The 20394-nt window shown below is 42.7% G+C and overlaps 1 protein-coding gene across 2 annotated transcripts; it reads right to left on the reverse strand.

Annotated features, from left to right (window-relative positions):
* Positions 1 to 14579: 14579 nt before the first annotated feature.
* irx1a (iroquois homeobox 1a) lies at positions 14580 to 18948 on the reverse strand. 2 transcript variants are annotated; one of them, XM_069656555.1, is made up of 4 exons: positions 18706 to 18948; positions 16355 to 17453; positions 15963 to 16038; positions 14580 to 14918 (listed from the first exon to the last, which is right to left on the reverse strand). In XM_069656555.1, exons 1-4 carry the CDS (start codon positions 18946 to 18948, stop codon positions 14861 to 14863), a joined length of 1476 nt encoding a protein of 491 aa, XP_069512656.1. In that variant the 3' UTR covers positions 14580 to 14860. The 2 variants fall into 2 exon arrangements, with proteins under 2 accessions (XP_069512656.1, XP_069512655.1); XM_069656554.1 differs by having other exon boundaries at positions 14580 to 14936.
* Positions 18949 to 20394: the final 1446 nt, after the last annotated feature.

Below are 20394 nucleotides of genomic sequence, written 5' to 3' on the forward strand. Positions count from 1 at the left end.
ATTAACGGGATTGGCTCCTTAGTTTTGTGACATCTCAAACCCTGCTGATCTGAAAACATGTTGTTCAGCCTGTCCTTGGTACACTGCAGTTTCAAAAGCAGACAGGCCAAGCCATGGAGATGACTGCTGATGTTGTCCCTGATGTGTCTTGTAGCACATGAAAACACCACATGGAGATGTTCACAAAGTTAAACTCTTGATTGTCACTGGAGGGGGTCTTTTAAGAAATAACAATAACAATATTTCGACATATTACTGGCAGGGGACTCATAGTTTGTCATTTTCATTGCATGACGTGATTTCCTGCGTGTGTAAATTACCCAATTAATTTGACAAGTTCTTTTGTTTGACAAAAACACAACATCCCTAACTTTTATTTATGACTTATGAGATTTATACAAACTTAACATATTTGTGTAGCCAAGTTTGAAGGAATCCATCTGCCGCCTTATAAAATATTGACCCAAGGGTCCAAAATCAGTCAAAATGTACCCAAGCAATCTGACCTCATATATGGCTCCTTTCCCAACTTTTCATTTCATACACGTAAAGTCAGTGCCAAGAAATGAACATCTACAATAGCCACAAGTTTTCGGCTCACAACGACCATTCGCCTGTGAAACACGCCGTCTTCACGCTCAGCGCTGAAATCCGTCCTCAGAAATGTCAGCTCTAACCAAACATTATCTGTTGGTGATTATCTAGCACCACTGGCGAGGTGGTGCGATCCAGTGCACAGAAGTGGCCCCGCAGGAACCCTCCCTTTTTCTCTCAAACTAATGTTTACAATCATTTAGGGCCGTCCGTGGAAGGCATACAGGAGACACTGGCGTATGTTTGTCTCCGTTCTGAGGATTGTGGTTAAGCTGGAGCTCATCTGGCAACCTTATGGGCTGCTCATCCACTCGAAAGCTCGCGCTGTTCTTTTCCTCTCCTGTCCTCTCTCTCCCTCTGACACTTCCCCTTCTTTCTTTTTCTTCTCCTCTTTTATTTAGTGATAGTTGTATCCTCTTCTTCCTCTTCTGCTTTCAAATATTGCTTTGTTACTGCTTTTAACACGTCTTCTGTTTTTGCAAAGCGACTAGTCGCATCAGCTGTCTCTTGTCATGCATGTCATGCGCTGGTATGTGCTGATGGCTGAGCTTTATCGCTCTTTCATGTGTGCATCACATGTAGAAATGGCTGGAAATGGATGTAGGTTGACTAAATCAGTTTGTCATATGAGTAAAATCTGCTGAGTGCGGAGGTTCACGAGCCGGTTTTGTGGCTCATTTTCTGTCTAAGTTGATTCCAAATGGCCCCAGAGAAACACTACTGTTATATATTTAGAGAAAAGTTCTGGTTATATCTGACATTAAAACTGGTACTATACTTCTTCTTCTTCTACCCAAGGCCAGCACATGACCTGAACTCCTCTCGAGTTAAGTTTAATTCCAGACAGACGTAACAGATCCGCTGCCTGACTGACGTAGTGCTCTGACTCAGCACTGATGTCACTTCCAGATGAAATACACGAGTGCAGCGATATTAAGTCTTTCATTCCAAATTGATACATTTCCCCTTTGAAAAAAAAGTGACAGCAACTCATGCAGAATGACTGCTGGCGTCACTGCGTGCAATAAGCAGAAAGTGCTGAGAGATTTTGATCTGAAATGAGAGCTGCAGACAGGCTATCTGAAATTATGTGAAATAACCAGAGCCTGGACTCATGAAATTTATGTTAATTTACTGTGTACTACCAGTGCAACTACATGCAAATGCCAGCAAACAGTGTAAGAAAGTTAAGGAGTAGAGTCGAAACACTTTGAAAGAGTTCACTGAAAAGTTAGTGTGCTGCGGTTGGGGTGGTGGGAAGACACTGACATCTGCTTCAACTTCACCGCTTTGGGATTCAGCTCATACGAAGATGGTTTTTACGGTGAGTTATCATTTTTAGATAAAGTTTTTCTTATTTAACCAGAGCTAAAAACTTTGAGTCAGAGTTGGCCCAAAAAATGGCCCTTTCATTTTTGTTGATTTTTGCAGCCAATGTGAACAAATCAGTACGTCTCATCCCTTTGCTGTCCCTGTCCTGTAATTGAGCGTGTCCTGCTGTCCTGTAACCGGCTAACGTACTTTCCAATGTGACTCTTCTTTGGAATCCAACACTGTTACAGTGGTTACAGGCATTTAAAGTAATTCAGTAGAAAAAGTATCTTCTGGCTGATGGTCTGATTTTGTAGGTCATCTACAGGCATCAGTATTTAAATGAGACGGTTTGGTTACCAGTTAAAACTGGTATTTAACTGCTTTGCTACATGTTCCTGCCTGTTTGGCTTTTCAACAATACTGCCACCTCATTCAATTAATGGTGACGGAATAAATAATTCATGTAAGTCATGTCTGCACGTAATGGACACTGTTTTGGCTGCAAGACCCCGCGAGGTCGGGTCGTGGTGGCAGCAAGCTAAGCAAGTTAGCCCAGACGGCCCTCTCCCTAGCAACATTTTCCAGCTCCTCCTGGGGGATACCGAGGAAAACCTCAACATGGAGGCGCCCGGGAGGCATCCTAATCTGATTCCTGAACCACCTCAGCTGGCTCCTTTTCGGTGCGTTATTAGCGCTAAAGGCTAAAACAGATTTTTATTGTCAATGTGAAATAGCCATGTACTATAAAAACCAAAAGAAATATGTGTTGCCGTGCGTTTATGTTTGATGCAAACATTTTGGCCAATACAATGAAGCTCCAGCTAGCGACAAGCTAACCCAAGATTAATTGGTATCAGTTTGGTGGCAACTGGGAAGTTAGCTAGCACGGTGGCTAATGAAGGAGAGGGAGGAAAATGTAGTTGACGAAGACCTAGTGGTGAAAAAGAGCTGCGCCTTAGTTATTTGTAATTATTTGTAATTTAAGAGAGATGTCTTACAAACAAAAGTACAGTGTAAAATAGGCCCAACAGCAGAATGACATAGGAGCTGTAAGTTGTAGCTAATATGCTACACTCTGCACATGCTATCCTCTCAATATTAATACACATTGCAGCCATATTGTTCAGCCCCACTTGAGATGCGTTATTTTTAACAATGCCCAATTACATGTTAATGTTAATGTCCTCATTTATCCCTTGCTTAATGATGCCCAAAAGAGCAACAAATCTCATCTGCTCATCGTATGCTTTGGATTTCCATCCGTGGACTATATCATGCTGCTCTGACATAACTCTACCTCTCTGAAGTGAACTGTCTTCATACGTTTTAGTTTAACATGACAATCACGTCCTTCAGTCCTTCACCCTTGTGCAGTAATTCACTTCGCATACACACAAAACACTGAAGTGAACCGTCAGAGGGAGGAGGCTGTTTTACAAACTGCTCCGCTCTGTTGCATTCAGGTGCTTGTCAGTCGGTAGGAAAGTTGGATTAAACTCCTGAATTAGATTTGACTAAGAAAAATCTGAGTGATGAATGCTTGTCAAACAGGAAACACATCAGATGCATGCATGTAAAATTAAGTGACAGAGCCGCAAATATAGCTTGACTTTTGTGTAGCAGAGAAGAAGCGTGCTTGAATGCTAATCACTGTGCCATAAGAACTGTTTGATCTCTCTGCAGGGCTCGGTAAACACTGCTAACACCAGCACCAGGTAACGCTGCAACACTAACTGACTAACACACACACATGCACACACACACACAAGAGAAAACACAGCTGAGGAGGAAATGGCATCCTGGGGTCTTTAGCTGGACCAGTGTGTTTATTTTCCTCCCATGGTGCACCAGGGCCAAGCTGCTTAACGCGGGGCTGCTGTTCCTGTGGGGTTCTGTATACTTTATGTGTGTGTAATTGTATGCCGTGTGTGTATGCAGTTTGTTATATTATTATTAGTTTAATGTGTGGCCACTTTTTGTTCCTTTTTTTGCACTTATGCAGAAAGAAGTCAGTTAAAGGGTAAATTTGGTAAAGCCTATATGTACCTATCAATACAACTGGTTGAGTAGAGGGGGCAGTGAGTGAGCTTGGGTCATGAGCACTGGATAAACGTTTGGTTTTCCCCGCTGCCCCCGCCTGTGACTGGATTATGAAGGGCAGATATACAGCACTTCAGAGTGTGCCAATTAACAGCCCCAGCAGCGGCCGCCACACAGGAGGGCCCCTCATAAAGACTCACCCTATGGTGTAAGCCCTGCCACTTCCAAGTGCTTTATCCGGGGCCGAGCCCATACACACAGCTGTTAAACTGGCAGGTTTTTAAGCAGCCCCAGCATCGCCGACAGGCCCAGGAGTTCATAAAGATTTTCTCAGCAAGTGCTTTCCCAAGGAAAGAGAGCGAGATGAGAGGAAGGAGACAGTGAGAGGGAGGGAGGGCGAGTATAAGGCGGCCGGGCAATCAAGGGGCTAGACCTTGCTCAGAGACAAGATAGAGCCACCACGCTTCCTGCCTTCATCCCTCTCTCTGTCCCTCTATCTCTCCATCTCTCCCTCTCTTCTTGACTGCACTCTTCCCCCTCTCTTTTTTTTTTTTTTTTTTCATGTGAAGAACCAGTGATTGCGATGGTGGGCGAGCCAACAACAGGCAGGGGGTGGCCTGCTGAGGACTTGGAAGTTGGGATAACTCCAATCGTCGTCCAAGCCACCGCCACCCCTGCCTGCCACATACCAACTGCTGGCATTTGAACAGCTTTGATACATATTTTAAAAGCTGCAGTGCATCAGAACTGTACTAATCTTAGTTAAAAGGCGAAGAACCATATACCGTTTTTTTCCCTGCGAAGAGGCCCAGCGGCACATGCTGCAAATTGCTGGGATGGAAGGACACACAAGCTGTGCACGGATTGACAGGCTTATGAAATTTTAAAATGAGCACATATATAAACTGGTGGGCCAACGTATACAGAGGCAGAGTCGGTACTATTCTTAGTCATTACACTGCTTGCAAAAGTGAATTTTGCTTAACTATTGCGCTATCAAAATGAATTGGTCAACATCTTTCCTTTGGGAATAAAAAAAACTATAGAAGCAGGTTGAAGCAGGTAAAGTTTATGGAAACCAGAAATGGGTACATAAAACATATCATGTTTAATTACTTAAATAGACATCTTTAAATGCAAACTCACTGCATGAAGAGCCCAGTGTCTCACTGCTATTGTGAAAGAGCATAAATGTGTTGAACTGAATGGCATGCAACATATTGTTTGACAAAGCCGTGTTAGTGTGTACATTGCGTGTGCACGGCTGCACGCGTTCTGCATATGCATGTACGCACGGATGTCCTAACATGTCAGTAATCTGCATGTTTGAGCAAATACACTGCATGCATGTCTAAATGACCACGTGCATTTGCCTATCTGCGTGTGCACGCCAGCAGCCGAGGGTCCACCGCCATTGTTCCTGCAGACTGAGGCAGATAAAGCAGCAGAAAGTGAGCTGACCACATGCTACACAGTATTGGCCACAGATGTGCCCAGGCAGATCACAGAGGAAACGTGATGGCATTTCCTCAAGATGTGGATGTGTATTTTTAAACTTTGATGTGAACATGATTTGCCATGAAAAAATGCTTTGTTCGCGTGATTCACATGGTCTCAATAACAGAGCTCATACATATTGTATGCCCATCCAGGAGTTTTTTGGGTCTAAGTATTAGTGTATGTTGATCTCGGGACATTTAGCAGCATGCACAATGAGATTTCTGGGAAAGAAACAATGGTGCACGTGCTGGAGTATTACTAGGACCCAGCAGGATTACTGGGCTTGCATGTCAGAGGCTGAGACGGTTTGTGTCACGGCTACAACAACACGATGCGATATTCTTCACTTTGAGGTTGTGTTTGGCCACAGGTCCTTTGTGCTCGTTCCTCTTTGAATATATTAGCCAGGCAGTTAAAAGACATGATGTGATTTAATAAACTGTGATCAAACAGATGTTAACATCTAAAGGCTGCCGTACACATGCAACATCTAAAGGCTGTATGGATAGTTTTCTCAGCAGCCAATGAACATTTTTGATTTCTATTGGTGTTTTTCCCACCAGAGACCCCTTTGTTATCCTTTATTTGAACTGTCACTTCTTTTGTGGGCTTACGGAATATTTTGTGTTCAAAATGTTACCCAATGTTATCTATTACTGAAGTTTAAAGAACCAGTTAAAAATGATAGTAAACCTTCTGCCAGCCAATCACACGATAGGCCTAGCAATTAGGCCGTTTACACCCAGCATTAGCGTGGTCCTATAGGGCCAGCCAAGTATATGGACCACTTTCTTTTGGTGGTGGGTGTAAAGCATCTGGGGGGAGGAGGGTTGAAGCTGCCTCATAATATAGCACTGGCTAATGCGACAGAGCTAGGGAGCTTATAAGGGCATCTCAGCTAACAATGCATGCTTGTGCTAACTGCTAGCTATGATATGGATAGCAAATCATTTTGTAACTCAAATTTAGTGTCCAATTGAAATAATTAACAGATGGCAAGGCTTCTGCAATAATAGTATTTAAATGGATATTCTCATTTTGCATGGGTTTCACAATTGTGGGTGTTTATTGTTCACAGTGAAAAAGTGAAAACTGCATAATTCCGTGTTTTTCCAGAATGACTTGTTCACAAAGGACGCCTCTGAAATGGGCCGTTTAGAACAGCTGCAGGTTTCTACGTGGAACCTGGCTTTCACTGAAATCGATCAATCGTCATTCACCATCATTCACCTCAGGCTGCCTTCTTGCACTAGCTTATTGTCAAGTCCTTGTCATGATTTTACCTTGCCATTCCGATCCTGGCTCGTATATATAAGGCCAAATAACCAAACCTAGAGCAGCCATGTTTTCTACAACTTCAGAGTGACAGTGCAGTGCAGCCGCTCCCCCACGAGGGGCTACTCGGTCACTCCAAACACTGTCACCCAATTGTGGCTGAGGTCTGACCTTTGAATGGCAAAACGCCTGTTCGGTTCAGGAGGAAATGTAATAAAAAATAATTTTTAATATGAAGCAAACTTTACCAACGGGATTCAGAATCACAGAATAATAGAAAATTTATTGCAGAGCTAAAATATGTCCACTTTGAGGCAGCAGTTGGAGCCCACACAGTCTTGAGAAAGGGTCTTTTTAGAAAGAGTTTTTAATTATTTTTTTAACTGTTGAAATATGAACTATTAGTTTCACTCACTTTGTGGATACTTAATGATAACTTTAATATAATATTTGCATTTTTACCATTTGAAGCCACATTTCCAAATACTTTAAAGAGACAAAACCTTTTGTCCTACATAACATGCATTACAAATGCTCACACATCTGCAGTGCATTTTTATGGCGGTTGCTCTGCGGCTAATATTTGACCTAGCTACCGTCTGCTGAAACTCCCGGCATTCTGCACCATGTGCCCCGGCTAACTTTGCATGGGGCACGGTACAGGGCAACGTCAGGCGTGGAGAAAGAGCCCTCGGTTCAGGCAGAGGGGAAAGGTATCAGTGCGAGGTAGCGGCCTGCTCTGTTTAGTTCAGGTTTGCGTGTGTGTGAAGTGATAGTTCCAACACATTGTGTTCTTGTTCTAGTCTTCTTCTGTTTCAGCTCTGGCAGGTGAGCCGTCACTGGATGTACTGGCTACTGTACACCAGGTGACAGCTTCTGACATTGTAATTGTGTGCTTTGGGCGAGGGGATGGAGGGTGTAAAACAGCTTATGTTTCCTTTCTGTGGAAATTATTGATAACAGGAGCTGAGAGGCGGTGCTGGTATCACTAACCGGGTCTGAGCAGGTCTGATTGATGATGGTAATTTGTGTTAACAAGTGACTTCTGGAAGTGTCGTTAAAATTAAATGGAATCCACCTATTATCAAATATTTTCTATAATTATCAATGGGCTGACTTTTCATTCAGCCGGTTTATAACTAACATACAGTATGTCACAGATGACCTTTAATATAAACTTAATATAAATGTAAAACAGAAAATTTAACTGCAACTTTTTTTCAACAAAGTAAGCAGCTTTTGTGGCTGAAAAAATACAAAATGAATGTAATGTATACTGGAGACGTTACTGGCTGGAGAATGATCCTTTACAATTAATACAACTGTGTTGAGGAAAAATGTCACACTTTACTCAAAGGGGACATATTTTAGCTCTGCAGTCAATTTTCTATTATTCTAATGTGTTTTGTGAATCACGTTGGTAAAGTCTGTTTGTATACATATTTTAATTTAAGTATTTTCCTCCGGAAACGTACAAGCCGTTTTGCCATTCAAAGGTCAGACCTTAGCCACGATTGGCTGACTGTATTGGGAGTGATCACGTAGCCCCTCGTGGGGGAGCAGCCGCACTGCACTGTCACTCCAAAGTTGTAGAAAACATGGCTGCTCAAGGATCAGTTATTCGGCCTTGTATGTTGAGATCTTGACAAAGACTTGATGACAATCTAGTGCAAGAAGGCAGCCTGATTGGTCGATTTCAGCGAAAGCAAGGTTCTATGTCAAAACCTGCAGCTGTTCTGAATGGCCCATTTCAGAGGCGACCTTATTAAACGTGATTTTCGAAAACCACAGAATTATGCAGTTTTCACTTTTACACTGTGACGATAAACACCCAAAAATCTGAAACCCAAAATAGGAGAATATCCATTCAAAAGATATGACCCCTTTAAAGCTCCTGTGAGGAAGGTTTGTGTTGATTTTGGCGCCCTCTGTGGACAAAGCTGTACCCCCACTTTTTGCTGATTTTGTCCTGTGCATGTGGTGTTTTTTTTTTTTCATCCTCATCTCATCCTGCTGTCTTTAACAGTCATATGTATCACTCACTTTAAATTTTTGCCCTGGAAAATGTAAACAAAGGCAGCATGCGGTTAATCACTTCGTCTGACACCTACCCCCCGTCAGCAGTTTCAGGCATTAAAAATAACTATATAGAAATAATCAGTCTCGTCGCTGATGGTCTGGTTTGCTTTTGTAAGTCATATAGAGTAATCAGAATTAATTTCAGTCTGTTTTGTGACCAGCAAAAAATTTGCACAGGAGCTTTAAAATATTATATTGAAGGTTTAGCCATTATGATACAGACTTTACAGATGTTGACGCCTTAAATATAAAAGTTATTACACCAAACTTAAATCAAGCACATGAATATTTTTTTGTTTAATTTAGGCTTAATCACAAATTAATCACACAGGATTTTATGGTCGCTTTCACACTCCAAACATGTTGCAATAAATGTGGAAAGTTAAAATATATTTTGCAAACACATTCACACTCAATAAATTGACTTTTTTGACCACAGTAAAAAAAGAAGGAAAGCAAAGTCAGGGGCAGAGAGGGAGAGTTGGACGGGGAGAGAAAACATTTCACATTAGCAGGCCGAAGATGGTGGCTTGCATTTGATATCACCTTCTGCACCGCACATGTGCTGCGAGTGTTCTGAGAAAGCGGGCGAGTCAGAGAGAGAGAGAGAGAGAGAAAAGCATCCCCTACTAAATGGAAATTCCTGTGCTTCAGCCACAGCTGCAGTATGACACTTCAGATGGCCGCGCTTCCCTTTGTACAGCCCCCTGGAATTAGCCCAAACCACAATGGCATCACATCAGAAAAGACGGCAGGAAAATCAGACTTTATTATCTGTCGCTGTGGAAATATCTGTGCAGGGAGGAAAAGGGGGCACGAGGCCCTTGGCTCCCCTGCCATGTCTGCCTGGGTTTTATTATTGAAAACACACACATACACACACAAGCGTCTTCAGATAAGTGTCTGCAAACACACTGTTATGATACCTGTACTTAGGGACGGCTCGGCACAGTGTTGAAATGTAAACACTGCTGCACTTCTCATTTTACTTTTCTGATGGCTCTTATTTTGAAGGGAATAAAAACAGTCATTTTCTACAGATTGCAGTCAAAAGCAGGTGATCTGCTACAGCCGTAAATCTCCTACAGAGGTGTCGGCGCAGAATAAATGACGTCAAACCGAACAAACTCTGCGTTCAAACTTAAGGCCGATCGTTCAACCTCGGAAGCAAACTCCCCGCTAACAAAGAAGAAGTATCGGAGAGAATAAAACTTTCCATCGAATCGTGTTCGGGGAGGGGATTCACTTCAAAGAGATCCCAACAACAGTGCTGTCTGTCTAATTTACGTTTTCAAGCACATGCCAAATGTAAAAACCCCAATTTTGAGGAGTGTATAATTACAGGCAGAGAATGAATGACTATAAATACCCCCATCATTACCCGTCCCTCCTGAAGAACATGATCCATACTGGAGGATAATTAAGGCAAAATATTTCGGATCCTCCAACAGACTGCAGCAGGAATGTGTGCACGCGCATGCTCATCGTGCTTGTGTGTGTTAGAGATACAGAGTGTGTGTGTGTGCGTGGAGTTCTCCACTAAATATAGTTGTGTTCTGGTGGAGCTGCTATGTTCGGATACTTCGGGAGAAGTCAAGACAGACCGGATTTAATTGGTTTGCGGAGTCATTAATGGAACAGAAGCACAACTCCCGTACAAGTGTGAACACAAGCCTGCGTGTGTGTGTTGGACCCTGTCAATGGCCTTTAAACAACAACAGACACTTGGAAGTAACTTTGATCAACAAACATGTAGCAAACAAGGAGATTATAATGAAGCTCCATGTTCAGCTCGGGTCTCTTAAAATAGACCATTTCAACTATCAGATTTGAGGATAATATTTCGAGATTAGGCCAGCTAATTAGTGCCCCAATATTTGGCACATCGCTTTGACTGAGCTCCAAATAAGCATATTGTCCTCATCGCCGGGAAGTGAAAGAGCTTCTTTTTGTGTGTGTGTGTGTTCCTCACTCCCGAGTCAGAAAGAATGTTCAACTGAGACAGAGCAAACTTTACTCGCCTGCTCTCCCTGCCTCGCGTTTGTTATCCCTTTTCTGTCTTTCTTGCCCGATCAAAACGCAAGAATGTCGCTTTGAGTGGCTAAATGAAAGAAAACCAGGCAAACATGAGCGAGAGACCATGTTTATTTCGAGTGTATCTCTAAGCCAGGCCAGGTTTTTGTGTCAGCAGGGGTCTGTACGGGTTGTTGAGTATGTTCTGAGTTGTTGCTGAACCGACGGCGAGTCAGTCAGCCAGCCAGTTGTCAGGCGAGTAGCAGCTCCTTGTTGCTATTTGTGTTTGAGTGTAGCCGTGCCGAGAGCCTCCCTCCCTCTCTCCATTTTCTCCCCTTTTTCCAACCGAATCCTCCAACCTCTTCCTGTGGCAAGAATCGTGTCTTACAGCAGCCTATCGCTCCTGGAATGAAAAGCCTGTAACCAAGGCATCCGTCCCCTTTCACTGCCATTGTGTATCTGAAACAAGAAGCAGCTAAACACGGTGTAGCAGGGGCTCCACGGTGGCCCCGCTGTGGCTGCCGCTGCCGGCCTCCGCTGACTTGTTGTTGCTTGTTGTTGTGTGTTTCCCTCAGCCGGGGAGCCGAGGCCAAGCTTTTGTGTCATCGTTTTTCGACCAGCGCTGCACTCATGAAACTAGATAAATGGATTAGAGCGGCGCAGATATGGGCGGGCATCTTCGGGAGGAAGACAACGGAAGCTGGGGGTTGGAAGAGGAGGGCGAAGGGAGAGAGGAAGAGGCAAAGACATTTGTGTTGTCGGACAACAAGGGGGTCGAGTCTGTTGTACGAGTAGCCTGCTTCTGCCAAAAAAGACAAGACAGTGATAAACTTTCCTCCCCATGCAGTCACCTCTCTCCCTCTCTCTCTCTCACACACACACACAACTGTCACACCACACAATTCCCCACTAAAATGAATGGATTGCCACAGTGTGACATGTCTCAGTTGCAGGGGGAGATGGTCCTTGTTCGCCAACAAAAGGCGGTGGTATTATGGAGGGGGGGGGGCACAGCCTGCGACAGAATGCTAAATTGTTTTAGGGTCAACAACTTATTGTCTTTGCATGAGACACAATTTACATATTGCCCGAGAAGGCTCCAGCACCCAGTCGTAAGAGGAAAAAGTAGTGCCTCCTGCAGCCTTTTTCTTCTGTCTTTAGTCTGGTAATGAGGAAATGCATTGTGATATAATGTATTGTAATTATTAATTTGAATTATCTTATCACTACAACCATAATAGTGCAATTATCATAATATATAATGTGTTTACTGCGTCTAACAATGGCTGCTTAGTTAAAAAGCACATAATATTACCTCTGTAATCCCAGAGAGCATTACTCTTAAGCTCTGTATTTACATTTAATTCATTTATCTCTTCTTCTTTTATTTTTAATTTCATGCTCCTTATTTCCCTTTCCCTCCCCTGCACCGTGGCCCAAAGGCATGCCGGGAAGAAATGGCTGGAAGTGACAGCCTAATTATCAGCTCCAACTCCGCTCATTACCCATTAGACAATCCACTGTACATCCACTTACTAAATGAATAATTTTGTATATATTATGGGGAACACAATATTATGGCCTGCAGCTAACGCCTTTGCGCTCACCTCACGCTGTTCCAGTACAAAAGGAATAAATGGGACACCGAGAGGTTATTTAATTTTAGCCCCAAAAGCAGCTCGTGAGAGGATGTCATGTGCAAATGGAGCGGAGGGAGGGGAAGAGGAAATTTACACACCTGCCCTTTTTTTTTTTTCTCCCTCCGACGCAATATTAGAATCATTATTGACAAAGCACGTGTTATAAGTGAAATTGAGTCAGATCAGGCTTCACGTGACTTCATATTATAATTTCCACCTATATCTAATGACAGAGATGGAACATGTTTTATCTCCACACGTTGTTATTTTTTGCCACACAAATTAGCCTAAATAACAGACAATTATGATCATAAATATAAAAAAAATACACAGATATATTTGGCGCCCTTTTTTAGACTATTGTAGTAAAATCATGGTCAATTTTCTTCCTTTGTTGACTTTTCTTTAAAGAGAAGCGTTTCTCATATCAGGATCTACTTTTCTCGTGCGTAAACGTTGTGCTCATGTAACTGTAGAGGTAAAATCACCCCGCCCCATCATAAAAAAAACTCTGTGACCTTTGTTAATTTTCCCTCCTCTGCGTGACTGTTAAGTGAATGACGTTTTAAGTGACACAGATTTATGCGTAAAGACGCCATCCTGACTCCGTCACACACATTTAGTCTCGTCAACGTTTACGCATCAGAAACGAGAAAATCCCCCTCTTGCATTTTGTTGTAATGTGTTGGACTTGTGAAATAATTTGGACTTTTAAAGAGTCATAAATTTGCAACCCAAACAAAAAATTATTCTGCAGATAATTTTTGCCCCCTAACGAAAAACAACCTGCTTTTCTTTTCACATTTTATATCAACTCAGTGTCATGATTCGCCCATAAATAGAAGGATTTATATGTTTGCTGTTTGTATTCCTTTTAAAAATTGTGATAACATAAAAGTACAACACCTTTTAAATCAAACTATAAAACATACCGCATTGTGTGTGATAAAATAATAAATATTTTCATGTGATTTACAGCTCTTTTAGGGGCTGGAAGCAGCTTCCAGCTAAGACAATATATCCCTCGCCTATAGAGGTCGCTGTGATATTGCAAAACAGATGCGCAGGAGTCACTCCACAGGTTTAGGCCACTCAAATAATTCACCCTGTGGAACAGCTCACTTCACAGCTTACTGTCATTTACAAACCTGTCCTAACTCAAACAACGAGCTGAGTATTATTATACCGGAGTTATTTTAGGACAGAGCTGGAAAGAAAATCGTGTGAGGAGTTGCTTTTAAGCAGACTGTAACATGATGAAATTATAAATATAACTAAAACATTTTTACAGAAGATCATTTTAAAAATCCTGCTTTCACTTTTCTAATAATATTATTGGCTCCTGCGAATTAATAAATATTAAAAAATGGAGAGAAAGAAATGCTCACTTCATCTCTAGCCAATTATTGCACTCTCCCCTTATTATGTCCAAACCCCATTAGGCTGTTGTGCTAAATCAATATTAGCATTTGGTCACCGATTGAGGAGCAAAGAAGCAGCTTTTGTAGGCTAATGATGACTATCAGGCAGGAACAGACAGGACCCCAAAACACTGACCCTGCTCCCCCAGCCTCCTCCTCCCCCCTCCCCCTAAAAAAACCCCCCGAAAATATTAATAATTTATCTTCGAATCGACTTCTCTCTCTGACAGATTAGATTTTAACCATTTGATTTTGTTTGGACTGGGCGTTCCCATATTATTACTTAATGACCTTCCCAGCTGCTCCTGTCCATTTTCTGTCACCAGCAACCATCTGGACACTTATTAGCACCTCAATGCATCCACGCTGCTTTCCTCCACAACGTGAATAAAATTAAGCCTGCATGCAGACTGCCAATATATGTTTTCTTCCCCCCCTCAGATTCCCACCCTTTTCCAAAATAACACAGGCTGTACCCTTTCCCCATAATAATAATAATAATAATAATAATAATAGTCTGATGATCTTGGGTTTTCTCTATAATTTCATTTAGTTTATTAGGCAAAATATACGATCTGGACAAATTCCTTCAACGCTTCCTATTTACAAATTTAAATCACTTGGTATTTACATTAAAGAAAAGACACCAAAAACACAAGATAGAGACAAAAATAATAATAATAATAATAATTATAATAATAACAAAGTAAAAAGCCTACCAAAAAGTCCCAGCCTGCCTGGGCAGAGTGGAGAGAGAGAGAGAGTAACATTATAGGCGCGATTATAGGCTACACAACAATAGAGGAAGTAATCCATCCATCCACAGGATATTACCAAATTACGCCATTTGTTCTGTACCGACTGAATGCTACGCTGCATTATTATTTCTCATTGTCCTTTTTTTCAGGGAGTGTAAAGTCTTTTTTTTCTATTTTCTTTCTTCCTTTTTTTTTTCAAGCACGAAAAAAAACAAAACTGTGTGGATCAAGCCGAGGAGAGAGCGGTGAGGACCCGTTGCGTGGCGTCTTGCGGACTCCTGGCGCTGGAAGGCAGAGAGGATCTGGATAAAGAATAATACAGAGAGGTAGATAAATAACCCCGCAGTGTTTGGACAGCGGCTTTCAATATGCATCTCAAGTGTCTGCTGGCTGAACGGATCTGATTTGAAACAGACTGCAGCCCCCCTCTTTAACCCCTCACTTTCTTCTATAATAATAATAATAATAATAATAATAATAATAAATAAATAAATATCGCGATTAAAACGTTATATAATTTTTATAACGCGATAATATTTTTGCGTCTGTAAAAAGAAAATCCCCTTTACGCAAGTATTATCAACATTTATAAATAAATAACGTATTTGCTCGTTATTTATATTCCTATTTTCAACATGCTGTTAATCTCATTGTGCAACAGTCTTATATAAAGAAATAAAAAAAGGGACTATTTTTTTTTTCAGACTTGAATCAGAGGAAAACTTTCTTCTTTCGCCCTCGGTCAGAGCGCTCCCCTGGGCTCCGGCTCTCCCAGGGGTCTTTAGGGAAAGCACACAGCCCAGACAGAGCCCGTTTTACTCGGTGACTTGATAAGTAGCCACACTCTCCCCAGAGGGGAGGAATTAAAGGGGGAGTGGGATGGGAGTCGAGACCCCTGTCACCCGCAAAGCAAACTGTGTTTTATTTATCTTTGTTTATTTTATTTTGAAGTGAGATTATTGTTATTTTATGGAGGAAAAACAGAATTAAAATATATAAATGCCAAACATAAACTTGAGGTTTATACACTAGAATTCGTGAGCAGTTGGTGTTTGCAGCCCCTTATAATTATATTTATTTGTTGGGTTATTACAATAATTCTATCCCTTTAAGATCCTGGGCCTTCACTAACGTTCATGCTGAATTACAGTTATTTTGATGACTGCTGTTTTAGATAAAGCTGAGGGGAAAATGGCTAGATCACTTCATATTTTGATTTATCCAAAAGTATTTATTTATTTATTTTTAAACAAGCCTGGGACTTTAAGTAGATGCAAAACGCATCTTTGCAACAATCCATAAATGCAAATAAATCAAACTCGTCTCACCTGTCGATGATGGGTCGAAAAGAAGACTTCAGGGTCTGTGTTGGAGGTGAAACAGACCTTACACCGTTTTCATGGTCTGAAAATAAAATAAGCAAAAGTCCTTAATAACACTGCAATTCTGAAAACATTATAGAGCTGTAGATTTAATATTTTTTACATGCATGTAAACACAACAGAACTCAGGGTTGTTGTGTATCTAGTATGTAAGATTTAAAGTGTTGCCTTCACGTGCCTGCATGTGTGTCTGTGCACAGTCCTTTGTAATCATAATTATTTATGAAGGAGAAATAAATTGGCACAAGATGCCACATTTTTTCACGCACATGATTCAGTGTAATATTCTTTGCACTTGCATGTGACGTGTGCGCGCGTGCACCCCTGTTATACCTTACCTATGTGCTTGGGACTGTGGGTCTCTGGTGAGGCCTTGCTGTCGTTGCTGAGTGCTGCTGCAGCTGCTCCCGGCGACACCACCACTGACGTCGGCTGCTGCTGCTGCTGGGCCGGCACGTGGTGGTTGTGGTGGTGGTGGTGATGGTGCTGGTTTACTCCCAGAAACGACCTCACATTCAGCAGGGAGTTCTGGCCCAGGAAAGCCCCGTTTGTCCAGTTGTGGAACTTTCCAATCTGGCATGTGTACAGTCCGTGGCTGGGGAGGAAGGCCGGGTGGGTCTGGATCTGGTGGTGGGGGGCTGAAGGGTGCGTGGTGGCTGCTGGGGCGCACGGGGACGTGGGTTTCTGAGATGAACTATCGGGGCTAGTGGCTGTCTCGGCTAAAGACCAGATTTTGGGCTTATTGTTGGACGGGAGAGGAAAGCTCCCGGGTCTATCCGGGGATAAAACTCTTGTTGTGTTGTTGTTGTTGCCGTCCGGGCTCTCCTTACTCCCTGGGTGAAGTGAAAGTGTGCTCTTAGATTTGTCAAACACCTCGTGGGCCTGCAGCGCGAAGGCCCGTCTTCTCTCCAAGCTGTCCAGCTCTCCCCCCGCACCCACACCGCCCCTTAGCTCCCTGCTCCCCTCCGTGGACTTATCGTCATCGTCCTCGTTGCTTTGATCCCCGTCGTTGTCGTCGATTTTGTCTATGTCTATGCTCTCCAAATCGATCTCCTCCTCGTCTTCGTTTTTCTCCGCCTCGTCTCCGCTGCCGAACAAGTTCCCGTCCTCCTCGTCCTCTTTGCTCCTGCTGCCCCAGGTCACCTTGTTCTCCTTCTTGAGCCTCCTCCTGGCGTTGGCGAACCAGGTGGAGACCTGCGTCAGGGTCATTTTGGTGATGATGGCCAGCATGATCTTCTCGCCCTTGGTGGGGTAGGGGTTCTTCCGGTGCTCGTTGAGCCAGGCCTTCAGGGTGCTGGTGCTCTCCCGGGTGGCGTTCTTGGGCCTGGCCGGGTCTCCGTACTGAAACTGGCCGTATGGGTAGAAGGCCGGGGAGGTGTGGGCCGCAAAGCTGGCAGGATGGACACCAGGACTGTCCTTCAGCTCATACTGGGATCCCTTCAAAATAAAAGATTTGTTTTTACATATAAAAGCTGAACATTTAAAGTGCACAATAAGTTTTCACACAGTAGCTCTAATGCTCGTATAACCTTGTATAGGCTATCTGCAATTTAAACAAATGCAAGTGGTTCCTAATTAAGAAAACCATGAGAGCACCTGACTCTGAGCTTTCCACAAATAAGCTTCTCAACTTGCAAAATAGCACACGCTAGGCCTGCGGCACCTCGCGCATCTTTTATTAGCAGACATGTTTCATACATGACAGCCCAATAACGGCGCAAATAAAGTCAACATAACAAGGGAAAGTTCGTTGTGAAAGCACATGCAAATCTGCAGCTTTCACGTGAACCTGCCAAACTCCCCTCCACACACTCTTCAAGTGTGTCAGAGGCACTTTGAAGGCCTAAGTGAAGTTTTCCCAGCGTGCCTCACTCACACTTTAGTGCCCGAATTTAATCCCCTCCCGAGCTTACATCTGCTTTGGATACAGCACTCAAAACATATCGACCAGTTTATGCAACGCGGACACTTGGATGTTTAATAAAAAGGGTTTGTTTTGAGGCTTTAGCCCGTATTGGCCTGATACACACATTAGCCCACGCGTTAACACACCGCAGGTTGATTGTTATCGCCAGTATTTTAGGCCATTACATGTCTGATAGTTATTTTTGTAGACTCAGTAAAAAGTCGCACGGCATTATGAGGATAAAACAAAGGCTTACGCACACAATTAAAGGGGATTCCATATTTATACACTGAGACTTCTTGCGATCTGATACATTTAATCATGGTGAGAAACGAGGAGAAACTTTTCCTTTACATGACGCATGCCAAAACGCACAGCTCTATTTTCTTCCGCGATGGGCATTTAAAATCATTCCCACATTATTTACACGGTTTGTGTGAAATATATCGTTTGTTTACTTCTTCTCCTTTGCAGGCAAATAAATCATTTGTTGTCAGATTTTGTTCCTTCCCCCTTTTGTGTTTAAAGCCAAACTTTTTAAATGTCTAACTCAGCTCAACAACAAGACACGGAGCTGTCAAAATTCGAGCGAATTTAGCCTCACATTTAGCGAACATTGTTTTAAAAATCAGACATACTAGAAGGCAGAAATATTTCTTTTTCACGAGACAGCGAAGGCAGGCTGTCATGGTTGTTGTTTTTTTCAGACAGCAGTGAGGATATCGAGCATAACAACCGTCTGTCTAACACCTTTTCAAAATAAAACCCAACATTTTCTCTTACCATTTGAGAGAAAAGAGCCAGGTCCGCGCTGGTGTACGGTAAGAAAGCGCTGTAGTTGTGTGCGTACGGGTTGGCGTACATGCCCAGCACCGATGTAACCGCCGCTGCGGTGGCTGACGGACTTCCCCCGATCTCGGTGCTCCCTCCCCGGGACGAAGGCGTAAGCACTCCCGGCCTCTCGCTCCCGTACACCGCCTGGGAGGCACTTAGGTACTGCGGGTAGCCTAACTGCGGGAAAGACATCTCCACCGCCGAATCTGTCGCACAGCTGCACCGTCCGACAAACTGTGCGTAAAAAAGTGTGCGAGAGAAGAAAGAAGAAAAAAAAAAAGAAGAACCCGGAGGAGTGAAGGGAAAGTGTTCAAGCCAAAGTCACAGCTACTACAGACATACACAGTTGTGTGCAGTCAAAACAACCCGCTCTTAAATCTCGGCTTCCTCTCTTTTCTCGCGCAAAGTCCGCTGGATGTGATCTGATCAACAATTGCGCTCCGACTGACGCGCCTGGCCCTGAGGTCTCCAGGCTGATCTCTCAGATACAATTTGAAGTTGATGCTTTGATTGGCATCCCCTGCTTGAGCCTGCAAGCTCCTCCTCGTTTGGAGCAATGTGGATAATGTGAATATAGAGTGAGCACATTGGCTGGGGCCTCTCTCTCTCTCTCTTTCTCTCTCTCTTTCTCTCTTTACCCCCCTCTCTCCCTCTCTCTCTCTCTATCTGACTCTGACTCCCTCACTCTCTCTCTCCCTCCGTGTTTGGACTTATTGTATGTTAAATGTTCAAGCATTAGAGTCCATTCACCGAAGGCTTTGATTGTTGTATGACAACCTGTCTACACGATTTTACAGCTGCCCGACACAGGGGGAAGTAAACCCGTCACAAGAAGGAACTTACTTGAATAGATTTAAATTGTAATTAATGGAGGAAAGTGGCACTCGGCAGAAGTGTTTCACGCGTTGCTGGCGCGTTTTATTTAATTCAGAGAGATTCATTTACTTCTTCGGAGTTGTATATATTTGTGTAGCATTCTTTATCTAATGTTTTTAAAACTTATGCTGAGTATTTTTAAAATCTAAAATCCTTTTAAATTTGTTTTTTTTTAAAGAATAATTTAGAAGTGAGAATATTTTCATTAAATTAATTAAATAGTTACATTTTTTCCAAATGTACTTCCGCCTTAAATTTAAAGATGAAATAATTTGCAGACGCCTTTTTTTCTCCAAAAGTCAAAGCATTTCCGGTAAACCCCATGCACACCTCCCCACATCATTTATTAATTATGTATGCTTTTATTGACTTCTGTTTTGCTCTTCTTTGATTTCTTCATAAAGGTTTAATCAGCCAAATTCTCCCTCTCTTTTTTTTTTCTCACCCACTTTCCATCTGCATGCGCGTGCCCGTGTGTGTGTGTGTTTCTGTGTGTGGACTTTAACCAGATTGCTGTTGTCCTTTGTAACAACAGAGCCACTTCACGTTTCCTTGTTTTGAGTGGAAAGGAATGAGGCAAAGCCAGGGACAAGTCAAACACTGAGGCACCAGGCTGTGAAGTCTGCAGGTCCCTGCACGCGCCACTAAATATTATCCAAGCGCATTTTTAGAGTCCCTCATTTCATTTAAGTGACGTGTTTTCACTTCCAACAATTTCAATTGAAAAAAAATAATATGTAAATGTTTTGGTTATAGTTTAGA

Source organism: Semicossyphus pulcher, unplaced genomic scaffold (genome assembly GCF_022749685.1).
Source record: "Semicossyphus pulcher isolate SPU_LCO1_2020_fin unplaced genomic scaffold, fSemPul1.0.p SCAF_9, whole genome shotgun sequence".
In the NCBI taxonomy this organism is placed as follows: Eukaryota; Metazoa; Chordata; class Actinopteri; order Labriformes; family Labridae; genus Semicossyphus; species Semicossyphus pulcher.